This window comes from Dufourea novaeangliae, unplaced genomic scaffold (assembly GCF_001272555.1).
Source record: "Dufourea novaeangliae isolate 0120121106 unplaced genomic scaffold, ASM127255v1 scaffold16, whole genome shotgun sequence".
In the NCBI taxonomy this organism is placed as follows: Eukaryota; Metazoa; Arthropoda; class Insecta; order Hymenoptera; family Halictidae; genus Dufourea; species Dufourea novaeangliae.
In genome coordinates this window covers 1791145-1811070 of record NW_015373891.1, presented here as the reverse complement: position 1 = coordinate 1811070, position 19926 = coordinate 1791145, and the positions used below count along the sequence as shown (strand labels likewise).

The 19926-nt window shown below is 38.8% G+C and overlaps 1 protein-coding gene across 1 annotated transcript; it reads right to left on the bottom strand.

Moving 5' to 3' along the window:
* Window positions 1-374: 374 nt before the first annotated feature.
* On the bottom strand, window positions 375-13224 carry LOC107188354 (neuropeptides capa receptor-like). Its single transcript, XM_015576633.1, has 5 exons — window positions 12951-13224; window positions 5917-6007; window positions 5636-5832; window positions 3080-3322; window positions 375-727 (listed from the first exon to the last, which is right to left on the bottom strand). Exons 1-5 carry the CDS (start codon window positions 13222-13224, stop codon window positions 375-377), a joined length of 1158 nt encoding a protein of 385 aa, XP_015432119.1.
* Between the last annotated feature and the right edge of the window lie 6702 nt (window positions 13225-19926).

The following is a 19926-nucleotide window of genomic DNA, read 5'->3' as shown; positions in this document are numbered from 1 at the left end:
ACACGGTAATTTCAGGATCCCAACCAAGGATGTGTTATACAAAGGATGACCTGAATCTAAATAAAAATGAAGGTCGACCGTAAATTTTGTTATGCTTGATTTTTTTTCTCATAGAAAATCAGTTTTTAAATTTTCTACCCCCTGTCGCCTGTACAAAACGAATCTAGAAAAACCCTGCAGACTTGTACACGAAAAACGACATTATTTTTTTCCCTCTGGCCGTTATATCTCACCGGAGGAAACGTTACACACCTGCGGTCGCCCGAGAGTCGTGTGCGTCCGTCCAATAGAGGGCAAAGCAGAAACTGGAGGCGAAGACCCGCTGGGTCACGGTGTCTCGTATAAACACTAGACAAATTAACAAGCATTTCAGCTTACCTGATGCTCCGTTGGTAATTCTCGTTCCTTCCGCGGAACACCTGGGATCCCGTTCTGGTACCGAGACCGCAACCAGCGCTCGAGTCCCTCACGCTGCTTAGGTCGGTTCTCGTGATACGTGGCGTGGCTGGGTAACAGCAGAGGGTTTCCCTGAACGCGTTCCTGTATTTCGCGCTCATCACATTGTACAGGATCGGGTTCACGCTTGTGCTGAAGTAATAGAGGCAACCGCTGAGCAGAAACAGCCAGGTGTGTATGTCGGCGACCGATGACCATTCGAGGTGCACGTACATCAGCCGTTGACCGTGGAACGGCGCCCAACAGATGACGAATGTGATCACGACAGCACCTGTGGACAAAAATGAACGGTTATTATGTGTACTACGGAATCATAATTAGCCTCCTCTTAGGGTAATAATACACTGGAGAACGTGTAGGGTGAAGTAGTAAATATAAGACCATTCCTAATATGAGACCCCAGAACAATTTCAAAAAATGTACCACTAGGAAATGCTACGTTGCCTCAAGAATAAAGACGTTGTTCCTTGATTCTTTCCTGGAGGATCGGGCTATGGAGTTGGGAAGACTAAAGTGTGCCTTCTGGTGAGAGGACTGTGTTGGACCGCATGGCGTCTGCTGCAGAATCTCTGAGGAACACAGTTCTTATTAAAAATCGAAGCATCGGTAGTTTCTGACAGATCAATGCGCTGGAACATCTGCCATCCCTATTCTCTAGCTGCACGACGCTACTTCGGTACAAGACGACTACTGTTCTTCTGATCTTGGGAAGCTGCTGACAAGGGCACTTCAGTGACCCGAAAATTTTGATCTTTTTCATCTTTACGGGTTTGTAGGGGACCTCGATAGAAGTATCAGGCAATTCGTTTGTTTATTTTTGCTAGCTTTCGGTTCTTCAAGGGGAAAACAACCCTTAATGGTTAAGAGCGGGGTCACACGAGCGTGGAAGTAACGGGCGTTACGACGGATGTGACAACGTCCGGTGCTTTAACGCTCCTGTGACCCTGTTTTTCTGTACGTCTTGAAAACTAGAGTACATATAACAAAAATTGTTAGAATGAAAATGTAATGGCTCTGTATGCTCTGTAAAACTGTGCAATAAGTGTTTAACATTTGTTTCTTTATTTATTTATAACAGTACTTATTCCAGGTACATAAAAATTCTGATCTCCGAAATCAAGAAATTTTATTGTGGTGCACGTGGTAGCAAATAAAATTTTGAATAAAAATGGTGAATTTCGGCAGAGTTACGTCACTTTAAAGCGACCGGTTAAAATGCATGGAAACTTCCAAGGCAACGTGACAGAATTTTTAGATTAAATGTTTTCCTTATAATATTCCTTTTTTCCTTTCTTTAAATAAAAGACGCGACTGTACTGGCAGATTCGATTACGATGACAGTTCTAAACAGTTTGTTAGTTCGTTAAGTTCCAGAAGTTCATGGAAGGCGTTGAGTTGGACACCTAACGTAGCGAGGGCAATTCATTTTCATCCGCATGTGCCATGCACAAAGTGTGTCCGTTCCAAAGTTAGATAAAACAGCTGCAAATAAATACAGACGAATTACGCAAACTGTTCCGGTCGATAAAAGTTGAAATGGATTTTTCGTGCTGCTTGTATGTGCGGAAAATGCTCGACACTTTTTTCCATGTAAAACTCGATTAGTTTTCTCTCGGGAACAGTAAACTCGTGCCACTTATGATTGAATTTAATTCCAATTTGTTCGCGAAACTTGCTGTCAGTTTTAAAGTTAGGAAAACAATGAATAATATCCGATCTCAGACCTAGACTGGATATATTCAAATTACTTAGTATTCGCATAATTATTTGCTGTGTATTATATTGAAATTGTCTTCGATACGGACACATTGCACTGGTATTTGCATATATTATTCAAAATGACCACCTCATAGGCGTACTTCCATTGACCAAATCCACTGAATTTTGGCAAGATCATTGTAGATGCTAACAATATCATTTCAGTTCATATGTCGATTGTGGAACTGCATAGACCTATAGTTTGTAGTATGACCTTCTTTGTTTCGAATAATCCTCCATACATGCTGGTGAAATTCGTCGGTCTCGTTACAGAACACCGGGTATACAACGGTATTTCCTATCTTGAGTGTCCTCTATTCTCAACATAATCGTTAATTCAAGCTTTCTGCCCTGTGTAGTAGAAACTTTTATAAAGGTCAAAAGTGTTCGCACTTAATGAGTGGGATACGGTGTTTAGATTATTATGTTTAAATTATAGGGATACGTGAAGCATCTTTGAACGCGTCCGACAACGCGCCAGTTCGTGCTTTGTTCTGACCTTTCGGTTGTCGCGATGTTGGCGGGGACATGTGAAAATTGTCTCCCGCCGTGAACGGTGATCATCCGCTTCGACGAGGAACTATCACATAAATGATGGAACGGTGGGTTCCTAATCAATTTCCAAACATGTTCGCCGTTAATGATGATCTACGCGCGAATAAGACGTGGCGTCGAGTAGACGATAAAACACACCCATTGTTCACCGTAATATCGGACGCACGCGACAGAATTCGCGTTCTTTCGCGTCATGTTTAATTCATTTTTCAAAGAAACGGAATAGAAGATCGTCGAAGGGAATTCACTCAAGGAAAATTCACTTACGGAAACGTCCGCGTACCGTTTTAGTCAAGGACTGAATATTTACCGAGCATACGGATGATGGTTTTCCGTGACTGTGCCTGTCTAGTTTCCCCGTGGACAGAACCCTCAACGCTGTGCTCGAGGCTGCTGTTTTGTATTCGCAAGCCCATTCGCACGTACAGCACAGCTATGAATGCCATCGGTAGCAGGAAGAAGACGAAGCAGCTCAGCTCGTACAGCGGGAACTCGGGTATGTTTTCTTTCTGCATCATGCACATCGCGGAATTCTCAGAGTAATTATTGGACCCTGAAAGCAAAGGTACCGAGATAAAAATTTCCGGGAACAGATGGGCCCATTACATTATCTAGACTGCGGATTTTATGCATTTATGGATCATCCGACGGTCCAAAATTGAAGGCATCAAAGGGTGAAGAGGTTATGTAACATTTTTGTGAAAAGTGAATTTTCTCGGTGAACGGAGGTGCTATGTGGAGTTCTTTCACATAGGACCTTGTTCCACTTTGTCATATCACAAAATTGAAAACATAAAAAGATGATGAAGGACGAGTGTAGGAGGAATAGAATTTAAATTTAGTCTACTAAAAATTTAATATTTTTAACGTAAGTCATTCATCTTGGGAAGCCTTCAATTCTGTGTAGTAAAGGTTATAGATTTTCTTTTCATCTTGAACCTATTAGAATCCTTAACCCTTTAGCTAAACCTATTCCTAGATAGTACAGAGGATAGTGTATACCTATTATTATTGTTTGCTATGGTAACAACGGTGAAATGTTTGTACCATGCAGTAAACAGATGATCGCAACTACTGTTGTATGGAAGAGAAACACTATGTATCTATAATGTGGCGTCCTAAACAATCATTTCGCAGGAAAGCCAGCAGAAACTCCGGCGTAGACGAGCGATCCGATGTCATTGCGATTTTGTACCGGTGTTGTTCTGTGCGATTCGGCAGGTTTATCTAATGATATGATGCACACAAGCGTGTGATCCCATTACGATATCACAAGTGACGAAAGAAATCGCAACGATTTCTTTTCATCTTATTTTAACTCGATAAACATCGTGTACAAGTTCACGTTCTGTTTCGTGTACGAAATAAAAATCGCCTTTATTGACGCTACGTTATCGGTGCAATATCGCACCTACGTCGCGTTGCATCGCTGGTCTGCACCGAGCCTAATTATTCCTATTTTTACCCTACAAAGTCATTACTAACTCTTTGCACTCCGAGCAATTTTTAATATGAGCAACCAGCTACTCCAGGACTATTTAATTTTAACACACAATTATACATGCAATGTAGCACTAGAGGCCCCCATGGAAACGTGAAGAATATTTTAATTTTTAAATGTATAAAAATACAAAGTTGCTTCTAGATTTCGCAAAGGGCTAATGGAAATAGAAAATCCTTTTTCTAAACGAGTCTGTAGAATTATGAGTTTGCATAAACGTCCACAGTCTAAATAAGATTAAAACAACAGATAAAAAAAATCTGTCGAGGAAATACAGATGCCCAAACCCAAATGAACGGTAGCGAAAAATGGTAGCGTCATGTGCACGGTACCTAGTTCTCGAATTTCAAAGCAGCCATCGCGCAACGCGTTCTGTTGCCTTCGATTCGCAAAGGCATTCCTATAAACGCCATTCTGTGCATCGTTTTTATCAATCAGCAACGACGTTACCGTAGAAATACTGAGCGAGACCCGTATTAATCAATGTAATGGGACATGTAACGCGTCCGGAAACTTTACTCGTTACGCGTGTCATGGGAAATCCAGTGCAGGCAGCCTCCGGACAGTTGTTTAAATTTCTGGTCGGCGGAAACTTGTAATGGCATCGAAAACTTCTTCTCCAACGACCATCTCGGACGGAACGAGCGAGCACCGTGTGTTCAGTATTCGCAGTCGACAATAGTACTCGGCGTCTTTTTTTCTTGTCAAGAATAAAGGACACTCTACACTGTTTTAAACGGTCAACAAAGTGAGAGGAGCGCGCTCTGTGAAATTGGACGCGAACACGGGACTTCCTACAATTATCCCGCGAAATACCCGGCCGGCTAAACTGAGCGATGAGAGCGAAGGACGGCGATTATACAGGGTGATCCAGAAGTAGTAGTACAACCGGGCAAGGGGTGATTCCACGTTATAAAAGAATAAAATATTTTGGTATAATATTTTCTCATCCGGGGCTCCGTTTTCGAGAAAATCTACTTTAAAATTTGTTTAACCTGTAAACAATTTAATACAATTTGCTTGTCGTGTATAGTAGTAAAAAAGAATAAACAATAAGTAATCAGTAGGAATACTTCCCCATTGTCCCGGACAGAGACAACCGCAGTAGTGGAATACACGACAAGCAAATTGTACTAAATCGTTTACAAGTTGAACAAACTTTAAAATCAATTTTCTGGAAAACGGACCCCCGAATGAGAAAATGTTATACCAAAATATTTTCTTCTTTTTTAACGTAGAATCACATCCTGCCCGGTTGTACTACGATTTCCGGCCCACCCTGTATACAAACGCGTCCCGTGTAAACCGCAACTAGGGGGCGTGATGTGCACGTATACTTACGGTTTCACTGCGATGAGAACTCACCAGGCGGATACTCGATGTAACTGACGTTGATGTAATGAGCAAACGGTATCGCGGAAACGAGAGACACCAGCCATGTGAGTACGATTATTCGTACGGGAACCTTTAAACCGCTCGCGTAACGACGAAGCGGGTGACAAATCGCCAGATACCTTTCTGACGAGAACGCCACTATCGTCAACACCGACACGTAAGAGGACCTTCGAACAGAATGTGTGTTTCACCTTAGAATAGAATTTTTCCCATGGGAACGAAACGGATTTCGGCGGTACGCATCGACTCACGACTCGGATATGTAAGCCCGGATTTTGCAGATCCCTACTCCCCACCTCCATGGATACTGCTCCCAAAATTGATCCAACTCGAACGGAATCCCTGGAAAGAATTGAAAGACTTTTTCACGGGGTGAGTAAAGACATTTGCGCGCCTGTTTGAACTCTCGGTGGATAGACGCTACGACCGTACTATAGTCCGTGAATGGATCCAGTTGGACCCTTACACGTTCTTTGCCTCTTTTTGTATCACTTGTGAACGTGATCCTTTTTCTAAAGCAATCAAAGAGTTGGTTATTTTAATTATAAATAAATAATATTTGGCCTCTGTTGAATGGAAATTACGTACATGTCCTTTGTGAATTACCACACATGACATCGAAAATGCTATGCTAACTTATGAAACAATGAATGTTTTAATTCCATTCAACATTGACATTAAAACTTATCTCTAACGGATAAGTTACATGTTCGATAAGTGATTCCAAACTTTTCAATGGTGGTACGTAGAAGTTCAAAAATTTTATTAACGCCCGACTCATTCTGCGTCCCTACGTATGTAACCTATTATTGTCCGAATTCAACATCTGTGAACGATATTTGCAGTTAAGGGTTAACAATATGCAGGAAAGAAAATCAGAGCAAACCCTTAAGCAGATGTAACATGCCAATGAACACAATGAGTAATATCTAGCATATATCATTTTCCATCTACAGACGGGATCCGCACTGAAACGACTGGTATCATGCACAGTGTAATAATCATACATATAGAGAAACTTTCGATGGCCATTACACGCTAGGTAACACGTTCGGTAATATTAAGCGAAGATCACCTGACGTTTGTAGTCGGTTTCCATAGTTAAGGGTTTCTGTGCAGAGAATGGAATAGAGAGCAACCTTAGGTAGAATTTGCACAACAGCTAACACATCGATCGATACCCAGTCTTCTGAAACGATTTTAATGGTACAGGAAACAAGGAAACTGAAATGTATTATCACACCAAAGGGACAGCGCAACAGAGAGGTCGAATATTGCTCATGCAGTACTACGCGCAATTAAGCATTTTGTTGATATAATAATTATGTAGGTAAGCGATATCTCGAATCGTTGAGTTGCCCAGTAAATTTCTGTCGACCCCATTTATTGAGATATATGTCAGCCGTTATCTTCGCGCAGACAACTTAATTAATTCAACAATTACAAGGGAGTGTATTAATGTAATCTATCCATTTGCTTCAACGTCTTGGATTCTTTTCGAAATTTATAACTATCGAGAATTTGTTTAATAAGATTCTTAATTATTTTTTACCGATATTAATTAAAGTCCTATTCAGTTGCACTTCTTGAAGTTTAATCTTTTCGTTCCGTTTGATGTAGGAAAAGTAAGAAATTATTGATTGTGATAAAAATGATTGGAAAGTGGAGTTTAAATCTTTAGAAAAGTAGAGTAACCCAGGTGTATACGTTACAAGATTTTACGGACTCGGTGGGGAAACCCTTTTCATTGCTTTTGTAGTTCCACTTAAGAAGCGATGAAGTTATAAAACAGTCTTTATAACAGACATGAAGAAACTTTTCAACACAGAGAAAAGTGAGAATATTTTTCAAAAATAAAAAAGCACCTTGAATTATCACGGGATTGATTCCCATACTTCAATGACACTCTGTTCTTCAATGTTTACTGCGCCATATGCTTTTACATAAACATACATACGCACGTGTCCACCCGTGCATCGCAAAAATATGCGTCCACACGAAACCGTAAGTCGTGTTCCGTCGTTAGAAAAATATCATATTTTTCGTCCTCCATCGAAAGCATTTATTTACAATCGAATATTGAACATTCCTCGAGGGGCGGGACAAATAAAATGAATAACGCGCGTGCACGATTTTTCAAAGTCGAATACATAAAATTGAAATCGACTTGTCGATAAGTATCGAACAGTGGAGATAAACGATGTAACATAGCACGACATAAACGACGATAGCGATTTTATTTACGTCGATTCCCCGTGACATCGATCGAAACATTTTCATAAATTCTGATCGCACGGCTTCGACAATTCAGCGATCTCTTTTTTCAGAGATTCATGAACAGCTGAAATCAACGTTTTCCACCGAAAGCGTTGTTCCGTTTGCGAGACTCGCCAGTTCCATTAGGTTGACGCAGGCCACGGTATTGTTACGGGCCGCGGAGCAAACATCATTTCTGTAGAATTTATTCGTTCGATTTCCCATCGCCAATCGACCTATTTACAAATAATCGAGATCTCCATAACTCCGCGAAAGGGGATGGAAAGAAGAACGTGCTTCAAATAAATGATTTAATAATTCAAAAGGGTGAAGCAGGAGGAAGTACAATAATTTCACGATCCTTCGGAAGAGAGATATTTTCCGATCGCCGGACGTTTATTTCCGATCAAATTACCTTCAGCAACTTCCTCGTGTTATACCTACATAGACGTGCCTTAAAAAAGCAAAGGACTCTTTTAACTTTTATTGCTGTTTTTAACGTCTGTTTATAGAGTATCAGGGAACTGGTAATATAAGCAAGAGATGCGTGATTCAAATAATATAACTTTATTAATATTAAGTAATTGCTATAACATCTGTTACTGAAAATAATTTCCTTTCATTTCGTATGACTTTTTGCTTGTTTTCTGACAAAAGTTCAATTCCTGATCGATGGTGTAAAATGAAACCACGATATCGACTTAAATGCAACAGGTATGAATTTTGTAAAGTATAGGAAAATCCACGGACAAAATAACGTAATCAGCCGATGTAATTTCACGTTTTCGATGCAAACAAATCCATTCAATGGTATTACAATCACGCTTGTCGATACAAGTGAGATCCTAACGAGTACCCACGGACCCATGAACGCTTCGTTACACCGAGAAAGATCAGACCAGCCATTAGTCGGCAATTAACGTCAGACACGTGAGGATTCTGCTAATATTAGCTCGTGAACCACAGGACAGCATAAACTTCTCGACTAAATAGACTTATTTGGGTCTCGAGTCAGAAAAAACGTCGATAAACCGAAAATCACGAGAGACCACGGCGAAACGTTTCGATCACGTCGAATAAACGGATAAATTCGTCGGTGCAGGTTCTGTTATCAAACCCATCGAAACGTTCCAGCCATCGTAGCCTATAATTCACTCCATTATCTACGTCACGCAGTAATTGCTCTACAGCGTGGTCGGAAAATCTTGTCCAATAATTTACAAGGCATATTCTACACCTCGATACCGCGAAATGTTTTATAAAGGGGCCAAAAATCTTTTGCCGCAGAGATATGACTGTTTCAAGGTACTCCATGATATAAATATTTTTCGTAGTTCTAACAATTTATTTTCCTTTAATTTTTCCAAACTGATATGCATTTAATTAACAACCTTTTGCCGCAGAGATACGACTGTTTCAAGGTACTCCATGATATAAGTAGAAATCACCTTTTTTCATAGTTCTAACAATTCATTTTCCTTTAATTTTCCCAAACTGATATGAATTTTACTGATATGATTATTAATTTTCCTTTAGTTTTTCCAAATTGATGTGCATTTAATATATACGTACTGAATCGTGTAAAATTTGTATACATCTTAATATGTATTCCATACATGTCCTATTTGTGTTGTATTTTCTACAACGTACAATGTTCATGTAAATTTTTATACATGCATAGAAATGTTTCGAGTATATTGTGGTTGGCGTACATTCGATTGTAAAATGATTCCTACGCATCCAACTGCAATGTATACTACATTGGAAAGTTATTGGACAGGACTTCCCGAACAGCTAGTATTGTTCATGCACATCAACTGAAAACCGTTGCGATATATTACATTTTCTGCCGCCTCTCTTTTCTGTATCAATTTCCATCTTTGTCAGACGCTCGCGCTCGTATCCAAGAGAGCGAAAACTTTCGAACGAGGAAATGTAACATGCGAACTCGGTTTCTTTACTCGCGAATCTTCTACTCTCGCGACTTCTGTCTACCAAGAAAACTCGTTTAGTGGACTTTACGTGGTTAGTAATACTGATTCAATAATATTAACTATTCGTATCGTTATTTCAACACTCAATATGTGTACACTATCGTGGTCGTGAGGAATTGAATTAAAAAATGTATTACACATTATCAGTCTTCTTTGGTTGAAATAATTCTTGGTTTAAATAATACTAACAATAACCAATATTGGTTTAAATAAAACTAATATGTACTAACATTTAAAAAAAATTGTAAATAATCTTATTTACTAATTTTCTTTGTTTTGTTGTCTATAGGCATGCAAATCTTGTCCTATATCTTTTTTGAAACCGAAAATGTATCGTCGAGAAACGACATTAAAAAAAGAAAACATTTGAAATAAAGCTGGATACCGTTGTCTTTAATAATACCTAGACTATCCGCGTGTAGCGCATAAATCACCGATAGAGTTCGACCTTTGAAGAATCGTCGAGATTGACAAAGTTCGACAACTTCCTGCGTTCCATGAGAGAGGGAATACGGAAGTCGAGGAGTTTAATCGGCGCCACGAAGGTGTCCGACTTTCCAGCGAGTTTAATATCTGGAACCCGTATCCTCTTCTGACGTGGTTGACTGTAAACTTACAGAATATCCTGGTTCCGCCCGTCATATTTCGCGATTCCGGAAGAATTTCGAATAAAATATCGCCTCGTATTTTCACCGAGAAAACGAAACACATATCTCTGTCTTCTTGCGGAAACGGAATCACAAGTGCAACCATAACCACGGAAGAAACCGTCCTCTTTATCGAATACGCTTTTCGGTTCGTTTACTTCCACGACCATCGGATCGTTTTTCGATAGACATGCCCGTGATCTCCCGACAAGTGTCGGGTATCGTAGAGCTTGACGAGAAAATTCCGACGAATATTGTTTTTTTCATCCCCCAGCGGATATCGACTTTCGTGATTAATTACCGAAATGTATTGCGATAGATCGTCTTAAAAATAGACAAAACTGCGTGGTCGTGCAGCATTCCGTGGACTATCAATAGATTGCGGATGTTTATGCAAAATATTGATATTTATGGACCGATTTATAGAAATTGAAACCAAACGGAAAATTTACATTAGTCACCTTCATCCGGATAGAAGAGCCTCTGAGGCTCTTTTAAAAAAATGACATAAAAACAAAAATTTTCTTTAGAAATATCAAGGTCACCTTCATTTTTTTAAATGGAACCACCCTTTTTTACATGACCTTGAATAATTATAGTCACCGAATTTCTAATGAAAGAGACTATCATTGTAGGTGTTTAAAAAAGGGTAATTTCATTTTAAAAAATGAAGGTGACCTTGATATCTCTAAAAATAATGTAAAAACAAAAATTTCTTTGATATCGTGTGAGTTCCATTGAAACATGCAACTTTGTCCTTAACGACGTATCTTTTTAAAAACAACGAAGGTATTTGAGGTGCAAACGTTAGGTGACTCACCCTGTATACATATATATATATATATATATATATATGTATAATAAATGATTAAAAATTGAGTGTTACGATTTTACTGAATAAATAAACTGAATTGAAAGAAGTAAAATATTTCAGCTGTTCTGTACTGAAAGCCTCCGGGCTCTTCTCCATTCTATTATGATGAAGGTGAAGGGTCCAATCAGGCCTCGAATAAAACAAAATTTCATTAAACGTGGTGAAACAATTTACCGTACTAAGCTTTGGACAAATCTGCAATCTAATTACCAGTTTTAAACGAAACATCGATGAATGCCGAAGGTTCACAGAAATTTATTGTACTCGATATTGCATCACATCGGATCCCGTTTGTTACCTATTCAAATATACTGAATTAATCCGTCGTATTCTATGTTTATTATCGCGTTTAACATCGAGCTGTATGCTCGGAGAGTTTACACTGTCGTACAACGATACACGTTATTCAGTCACATCGGTGTGATGACCTGACAAAATTTTCTTTCTTTCCGAATTAATTTTGGCTCCCTGGAAGGGATTAATTGAGACAATGGGCTGAGTGGCTTTTGTGTCTATGGTAAATAGATTGTTAAACGGATACTAGATAGGCGATTATATTATTAGGTTGGTTGGAAATGAATCGCTGTTCATCAGTCGTGTCTGTAGTGTAAACAGTGCATTCAGTTAGCATAGATTGATACGATATAGATGGTAAAAGATTGATACTATTAACTCTGTACGGTTAGTAAAGATTGATATTATTAACTCCATATTGGTTAGTACAAATTAGTACTATTAACCAGCAACATTGACTGGACATTATGATACGATATAGATGGTAAAAGATTGATACTATTAACTCTGTACGGTTAGTAAAGATTGATATTGTTAACTCCATATTGGTTAGTACAAATTAGTACTATTAACCAGCAACATTGACTGGACATTAATTACATTTTTTTAATATAGTAACATACACAATGTATAGTATAACAGCATAATATAATGTAATATAAATTTTATATAGTATATTAAAAGTCATCACAAATTCCGCCAAAAGCGCTATTATAATCTCAGTAATCGTAGAACAAGAAACGTACAATCCATCGGTTTGATAGTTTTAGTGTTAAGAACGCGAATCCTTTCAATTCTACAACCTCTAATCTTGATCCGTATAAAAATAAATCTGCGATACTCTACATACTTTGCAATAATAGCAGAAAGAACCTTAATATTTTCCACAGGATACATTTATCATATTTAAATTCATTTCTGTTCAATTTATTATATTTCCCGTATATGTCCCGTCAACCCAATATTAACGAAAGATTCGATTAAATTACCAACAAAGCAACGGGTTGATTACGATCGAAAATACGATTTATTTAATCACGTTTAATATCCCGGGGCACGCTACGAATGCAGAACAAATGAATCCAAACGGAAACTTATCATTCACAAACGAAATATTTCATCGAACGACATACCACAGCCAATAAACGGTCGAAGTGCAATTAAAGCAAAATAAATCGACAACGAGCAATTCAAGGGTACACAAACGAGCATGTACTTACCGCATAATAACAGCAACAGATCAGACAGCGCGAGGTTGAACAAATAACAGTTGGTTGGCGTCTGCATGTGCCGTTGCTTGCAGATCACGATGCAGGTCGCCAGATTCCCGACGACACCGGCGACCAGGATCACGACGTAGACCACGGTGGCAGGCACCTTCAGCTTTAAGGGCAGGTACTTACTGCCCAGATTCGTCTCCAAGAATTCCGACTCGTTCAGGTGTTCGTACCCGGTGATGTTCTTGAGATAGGACTGTTCATCGGAGACATTCATCGTTCACGAATCTCGATCACCTTCCTCGATCAAAAACAAATCGTGCGTCCTCAAAATCCACCAATAGCACGCCACTTGGGCATCTGCAGTTCTACAGTCATGCCTTTTATTTTGGACCCCTTCGAAACACTTGCTGGACACAATCCTCCAAACTTTCGAACTCGAAAGGTACCATGTCCCTTAGCACACCGAAGAAACTGTTTATGTTTCGTGTACCTCAAAAATGTCACTAAATAAAAATTAGTTCAAGTCATGATCGAGAGGTGTACCACGATCCTCGAAATCGTTCGCGAAACCGACTAGCCTCAGATTCGAGAACGGTCCGCTTGGCGAACCGTGGACAAATGACGTCCCACGGAGAGCGTCGGTTTTCACCTTCGCGCCGAACGCGCCCCATCCACTACGCATCCAACCCTTCGACTTTAACCCCCGAACCGACCACGAACTCAGCCAATGAGGTCGGGAGCGCATCGTGGAACGGAACAATTCGAAACGTTCCACGATCAAAATCTACGGTCCAAAGGAGGGAACCTCCTTAAATACCACGCGCACTTTCCACCGTCATATGTATCTATAGAACAGGTTAGAAAGTCCACTTCGGAGAGTTCTTAATGTGATAGCTTAGACAGGGGTTAAGTGAAATGAAACGAGACCAAAGCGTGACGAAAAATTGAATTTTCGAGAGATGATTGGAATTATCGGAGGAGCTGAAGTTTCAATTAACCCTCATATTACCGCTGCACGATCATAACCGCCGCGGTGCAAGAGTTTTAACGATATTAAGGGAGTACATTACCTTGACGTGTGTGAAAATAGGTAAAGTTCGGGAATTTTTGTTCATAGGTAATTACTAAATGAAAAGTTTTCAGTTCTCAGTGGGTATGAGTAGGTATTGCTGTCAGCTTTGTTCGCTAATTTTTGAGACGTAAAAGTGTTACAAAATGGCGGAGTTATTCGTTAATTGCGGAAACTTTTCTTGCAGAATATCAGTTAGCATTAACTAGTACGTCGTATAATGTAGCATAGGATTCTTCAAAACTTTTAATAATTATAGGAATGGTAGCAGTTTGAAGAGAAAAAATGTATTTTTACAAAAAAATTAACTATAAATGTTTCTAAACAATTAAATGATTGAGATACCTAAAAAAATCCTACAGTAGCCTACAGAATAAATATTTTTATTAAAGTCGTATGTGACGATTAAAAAACACCGTAAAAAATGGTCAAATCAATCGTCGATTTTCAGTAAAGTTTCATCCTGTGATTAATTTGTTGTCTGGAATCCGCTTGGCGAATAGTTATTTGAGGTTGAATTACGTTCATAAGGGTGTTCATGATCGAAAAATCATTCGATGAACAGGTTAAGAGTTACTCCCTAAGTGTTCACTCTTTAAGATAAAATTTCAGTTCAGAAACGACTTTGTGTACACGAGATGACTTAATGTTTCGTCCCCTTAGAGGAAGATTTATTTAATGAATATTTCCACGAGACCCCCTTAAACGCGGGTATAATGGTTATGAAAATATTGCGTCGCAGTCTTAAATCACGTAAAACCAGGCAATTAAGGTCATGAAGAATTTGGAAGCAATACTGGAGGAACCGTTCGCTCGACACGGACTCTGAATTATAATTTATTCAGCACTACGTCAACGACTTTGAAGACTCCAAATTTTGGTTGCTGTTTACAAATGGCTTCACAAAACAAGTATATTAGTCGACTGCGTCTCTTTACGTAAATGTAGATCTTTACGAGTTGATTTATAGAAACTGAAATCAAACTGGAATTCGTTTACTCTAATAAATTGTAATATTCATTTTTTGCATAACGTATAATTTTGTTTCTACTTTGATCTTTATTTTCTCACCCGAATTCCTTTATTTGTTCCAGCTAAACAATACACGAATATTTTCAAAAATACAGCATCACTTTCGTAGGTTAAAATTTCCTAGTAATCCATGAACTTTCAATTCATCGGAATTCTTCAATGTCGCTGCACTCCTGAGTATTTCACAAAGTCTTTCTGTGTCCCCTTTTAACCTGGAACTCCCATTGCGCCGTGTAATAGCGAATCCTGTCCCACTCTTTGTCTTTGTCCATTCATCTCGTACCGCGATTTGCATTCATTTGCATAATTTCCTCGTCCTGGACGAACTCCTGGATCGTTCGAGCAACACGATGATCTGTTGTAATGGGCTGATATCATTATGATATAGCCGATATATAGTAAAAATTCGATTAGTGCACGAAACAATCTACAGCGTAAGCCCCGTGTTCATCCCCACCATTAAGGAAGGGATTCCCCTTGACGCACCGTGAGGATCAATTCCTCTTTCCATTTCACTCGTTGTCCTTTTCTACGTTCGGCGTTTATTCTATACACGGTGTCCCAAAATGATGGGGCAAGTCGCAACATGGATATTCCTCATGCAAATACAAATCGAAAAGTCCTTTACCGTTTTGTAATCTGAAGCTTCATTTCCGAGATATTAGCAGTTGAACGAACTCCAATCAGCTGAGCGGTCGGCCACGCAGTTAAGAAGCGCGCGTCTCAACTGCTTGGCCTCTGTCTCTTAACTGCGTCTGCGAGTACGTGTTGTGGCCAACCGCTCAGCTGATTGGAGTTCGTTCAACTACTAATATCTCGGAAACGAAGCTTCAGATTACACAACGGTAAAGGACGTTTCGATTTGTATCTGCATGAGGAATATACATGCTACAGTTTGCCCCATAATTTAAGGACACTCTGCATGTAGAATCGATTTGTCATACATAAACGCTCGACTTCGGTCCCAATTTTCTGGCACTAATCCAAGTTTGATTGTACAGCAATCTCGGACGCGATATTCAGCTCCGCCAACAACGATCTCTCCATGAAGATTTTCGAGTGATCGTTATCACTCCTCGATCCATTGCCAAGCAGGAAACGGACCGCGTACTCTTTCGGTCGGTGGGTCAAGGTTCCACGTAACAGATACTCGATGATCTCGTTACGTGTGTACTGAGCGTACGCAATCGCCCGCCTAGGCAAATGCGTTTGATGGAAACGGCAGAGTTGGGGATCCTCGTCGCAATTCCGTCTCGAGTCTTCCGTTGGCTCCGCGTACGAGTCCAGGATTAAGATCATCGTGCCAAGAGTAAAGATGTAGAAAAAGAACTGAAACGTATTTTATTCGTTCTTGTACAGCCGGCGAGACGCCGTTGGAAATTTTTATTCCGATAGTTGATATATCGGTTACCGATAAAATTGCATTGGTCACGGAGGAATGATAAAATAGAATCGAGGGGTTCGTGAGGAGAACGCAAAGAATGGTCGGTTTAATAGAATGTTCGAGATTACGGTATTAAATAATTGTATCGTTACATTTTAGGTGATATTAGAAATACAACAGCTTCTTTTAAAAGCTTCGTTTTATTCCTGAAATTCTATTTCCATATTGAATTATATTTTCATTTGAAATTATGAAATATTGAAGTATAAATCGATATAACCTAGAATAAGACAAAAATTTTTTTTTGGTTTTTTGACTTACAACCCTTTCATAATCACCAGCACATTTAACGTACGATATAAGCTGTAAACGTCATTGTTGTCACGTGTAAGTTCTCAGTATCGCACAAGATACTAAATTCACAAACTTGTCTTGGGTAGTCTCTAGTCATGAATATATTAGTTGTTTCGTATTCTCCTGTTGCAGTAACTCGAAGAAAATCAGGATTACCAAATCTTAATGAAATCTGGAAGTTCCTACACTCCCGAGAGTTATAATTCTTCGACATGTCTCACTCATCTCGCGAGCCCCTCAATTCTAATCTCGCGTTTTGAGATCCGTACTTCATCGTCTCTTTCGCAAACGTTCATAATATTCTGGAAACCAACGAACCACTTTTGCTCTAGCGTTCCGCTAACAAACGCTACGACCGCCCTCTACTCACAATTTTGGTAATAATCAACGGTCGCGAAACGTGTGAACGTGGACAAAAACGGAAACTTTAGGGCGTGAACAAGATCAGCTGTTGGATGCAGTAATGGTATAAGTCAGTAAATATGCTTTTGAGATATTCAGCTTAAAATATCTTGTAAAACCTCTTCTGAATTGATATATAAGTACATCTGGATATAGGGTAAACGCACCAATGAATGAACACTTATGAGATTTTCTAACTATTGAAGTCGAATTTTAAATAATAATAATATGAATAAATACTTGACACGTGAAAACTGGATTTTTTAATATTTGTATTCAAATTGTATTGTGATTTCAATTTGAAAAATGCGAAAAATGTAATTAATTAAATTAAAAAGAAGAAATACAAATTTTACTACTGATTGAACAATATTTAATTAAGAAAGATATTTCTAATCAATGGCGTGAAAATTGAACGTGAACCAAAGCATTGAAAAAGATCAATATTTAATTATTTACTTATTTTAATAACTTCATTCAACTCGTGTTTGTATATAATGTGCATTCACTAGTACGTGTTCATTTAATGGTGCATCCACCTTACTGGTAATACTGAGTATGATCATTCGACTGCGAATATTATGCATTTATAGCATACAGAAGTATGTGAACTATAGTGAAGGGCAAAAATTAGATTGAATTTAATAAGTTTTTTATTTTATTTTTATCTCATTAAAATAGGAAAGAATTGTCTATTTTTATTCTTTCTTTCAGAAATCATTTTGCATAAAAATCCGCAATCTAATGATCATTAACTGTATCGTGTCAGGGTAATCGAGTACGATACTTATACTGAGTACTGAGTGTATCTTGATAATAATTGTATCGACATGGATCAATATCAACTCATACTGAGATGATATACTAAACACCTCCTATTGAGTAATTACCGCGACTATACATTATTTATGTACACGATAGAATAAAGTTAAAGTTAAATTCCTATGGTGTAAACCAAAAAATTATTTAAAAAGTCGACTTACACCATCACTGCATCCAACGGCACAGATATCCCAGCCACCTACAATCCGTTACACGTTTGTACGGCGTACACATTTTACCTTCGACGTCTTCCGACATAGCACCGACATAATATAGCATTACGTTTCTTCGTTTTTGTCCTTATTCAGTCTACGACGAAGCTTTTAGGCGATAAGCACCGGATTAAATAGGGTTGTATTCTGAAACGGAATGAGGAACATCAATAGAACCGCGGCGTTTCTAGGTAGCGTCGATGAATCTCGCACGGGGACAAAAGGTATTACCCATTGCAATGACTTCTCTCCTGTTAATTGGCCGTAAACCGTTCGAAGAACGCACCGATAGATCAGGCAGATACACTGGACGGCTACGAGGGTAATGAATCGCGCGAGGCAATTTAGCGACTCTAAGAAAACGAGCATTAGCATTCTCGTGTCCTTGAGATTCTTTGCCAGACATTTTTAATGGGAATGAGTACTTATCGATGGAATATCGGACGGAAACTTTCAATTTAGGTTACACCGTTCATTTTAACGCCACGAACAAAGGAATTGTCGAAATTCATCTGGATTCGTTTGTTTGGTATAGGAATTATTGTACCCTGACAGACCCTGTTCTAAAATTTGCGACGTTCCCTTTCGTACATTTTTAAACTTCGTGGAAAAAATGACGTGAGCTGGCACAACAAAGTAAGCAGGGAATAATTGAAATATGGAACTGGACAAATCAGAGGGAGTGTACAGGTGATCCTCAGCCCAGACGTATTTAAACATACATGTATACAACCAATACAGATTTAGATACCTTTAGGCTATTTTTATCAATTAAATGAAAGTTATAATAAATCTTCCATTAATGAAAAATGTGTTACAATTTTTACAAGGCCTCTTGTTATTACTTTTGGTTTAATAATAAGTTACTTGGATACTACATTATTAATAACGCTCTCTATATTGCACACGATAAATAAAATATCAATATAAACATAGAGAAAAATAAATGAAAGAAAAGAGAGATATAGATTTACTTAACGAAATGATAAAGTAAAATAAACGTAGAATGGCATACAAGTGAAACGAAGGTAATAATAAAATCAAACAACAGTGTGTAAGAGCGAGTGGGTTCAGTGGATAATGAACACGATCATTTGCGCGATGTATCCTATTACAGAGAGTCACGTATGATATAAATCCGTAAAATCCACATTCTACTTATGAGTTTCATCGTTAGTACCAGCTGGAAACCAAACAAGCTAAACGAGTTGAGCACGATAAACTAACAAAACTAGGAATCCTTGAAGAAGCCGATTTTAGTCCATGAATCGTTGTGATATTGACTCCACCTGGCGGAAACGAAGTTTCATCATTAGTGGCGATGGAAAACTTCGACTGGCCGAGATAAATGAATAACGTAATAAGGCAGTCAAAAGTTGAAATCTTATAGTAATCTTATACCCCAGCTGTAGAACCGATCTTAACGACTTTAAAGACTTTTCTGCTACGCTTCCCGTAGACTTTCACGTTCTTCTTAGTTACTTAGGCTCCATCCAGATTCAAGAAACACGCACCGTACGTAATTCCGTCACCATCTTCGAACTTGCACGCCCAACAAACTTCCGGTACCGTCGCGACCCCTTGGATTCATTACGAAGTTCAAACTTTCCATCAATAGAAACTGGAGCTGTTCGACGTGGAGCAATTGCGATCCGTTTCGCGATAAAGAAAATTTTCTTACGGAAAAAAATGGCCTGGGGT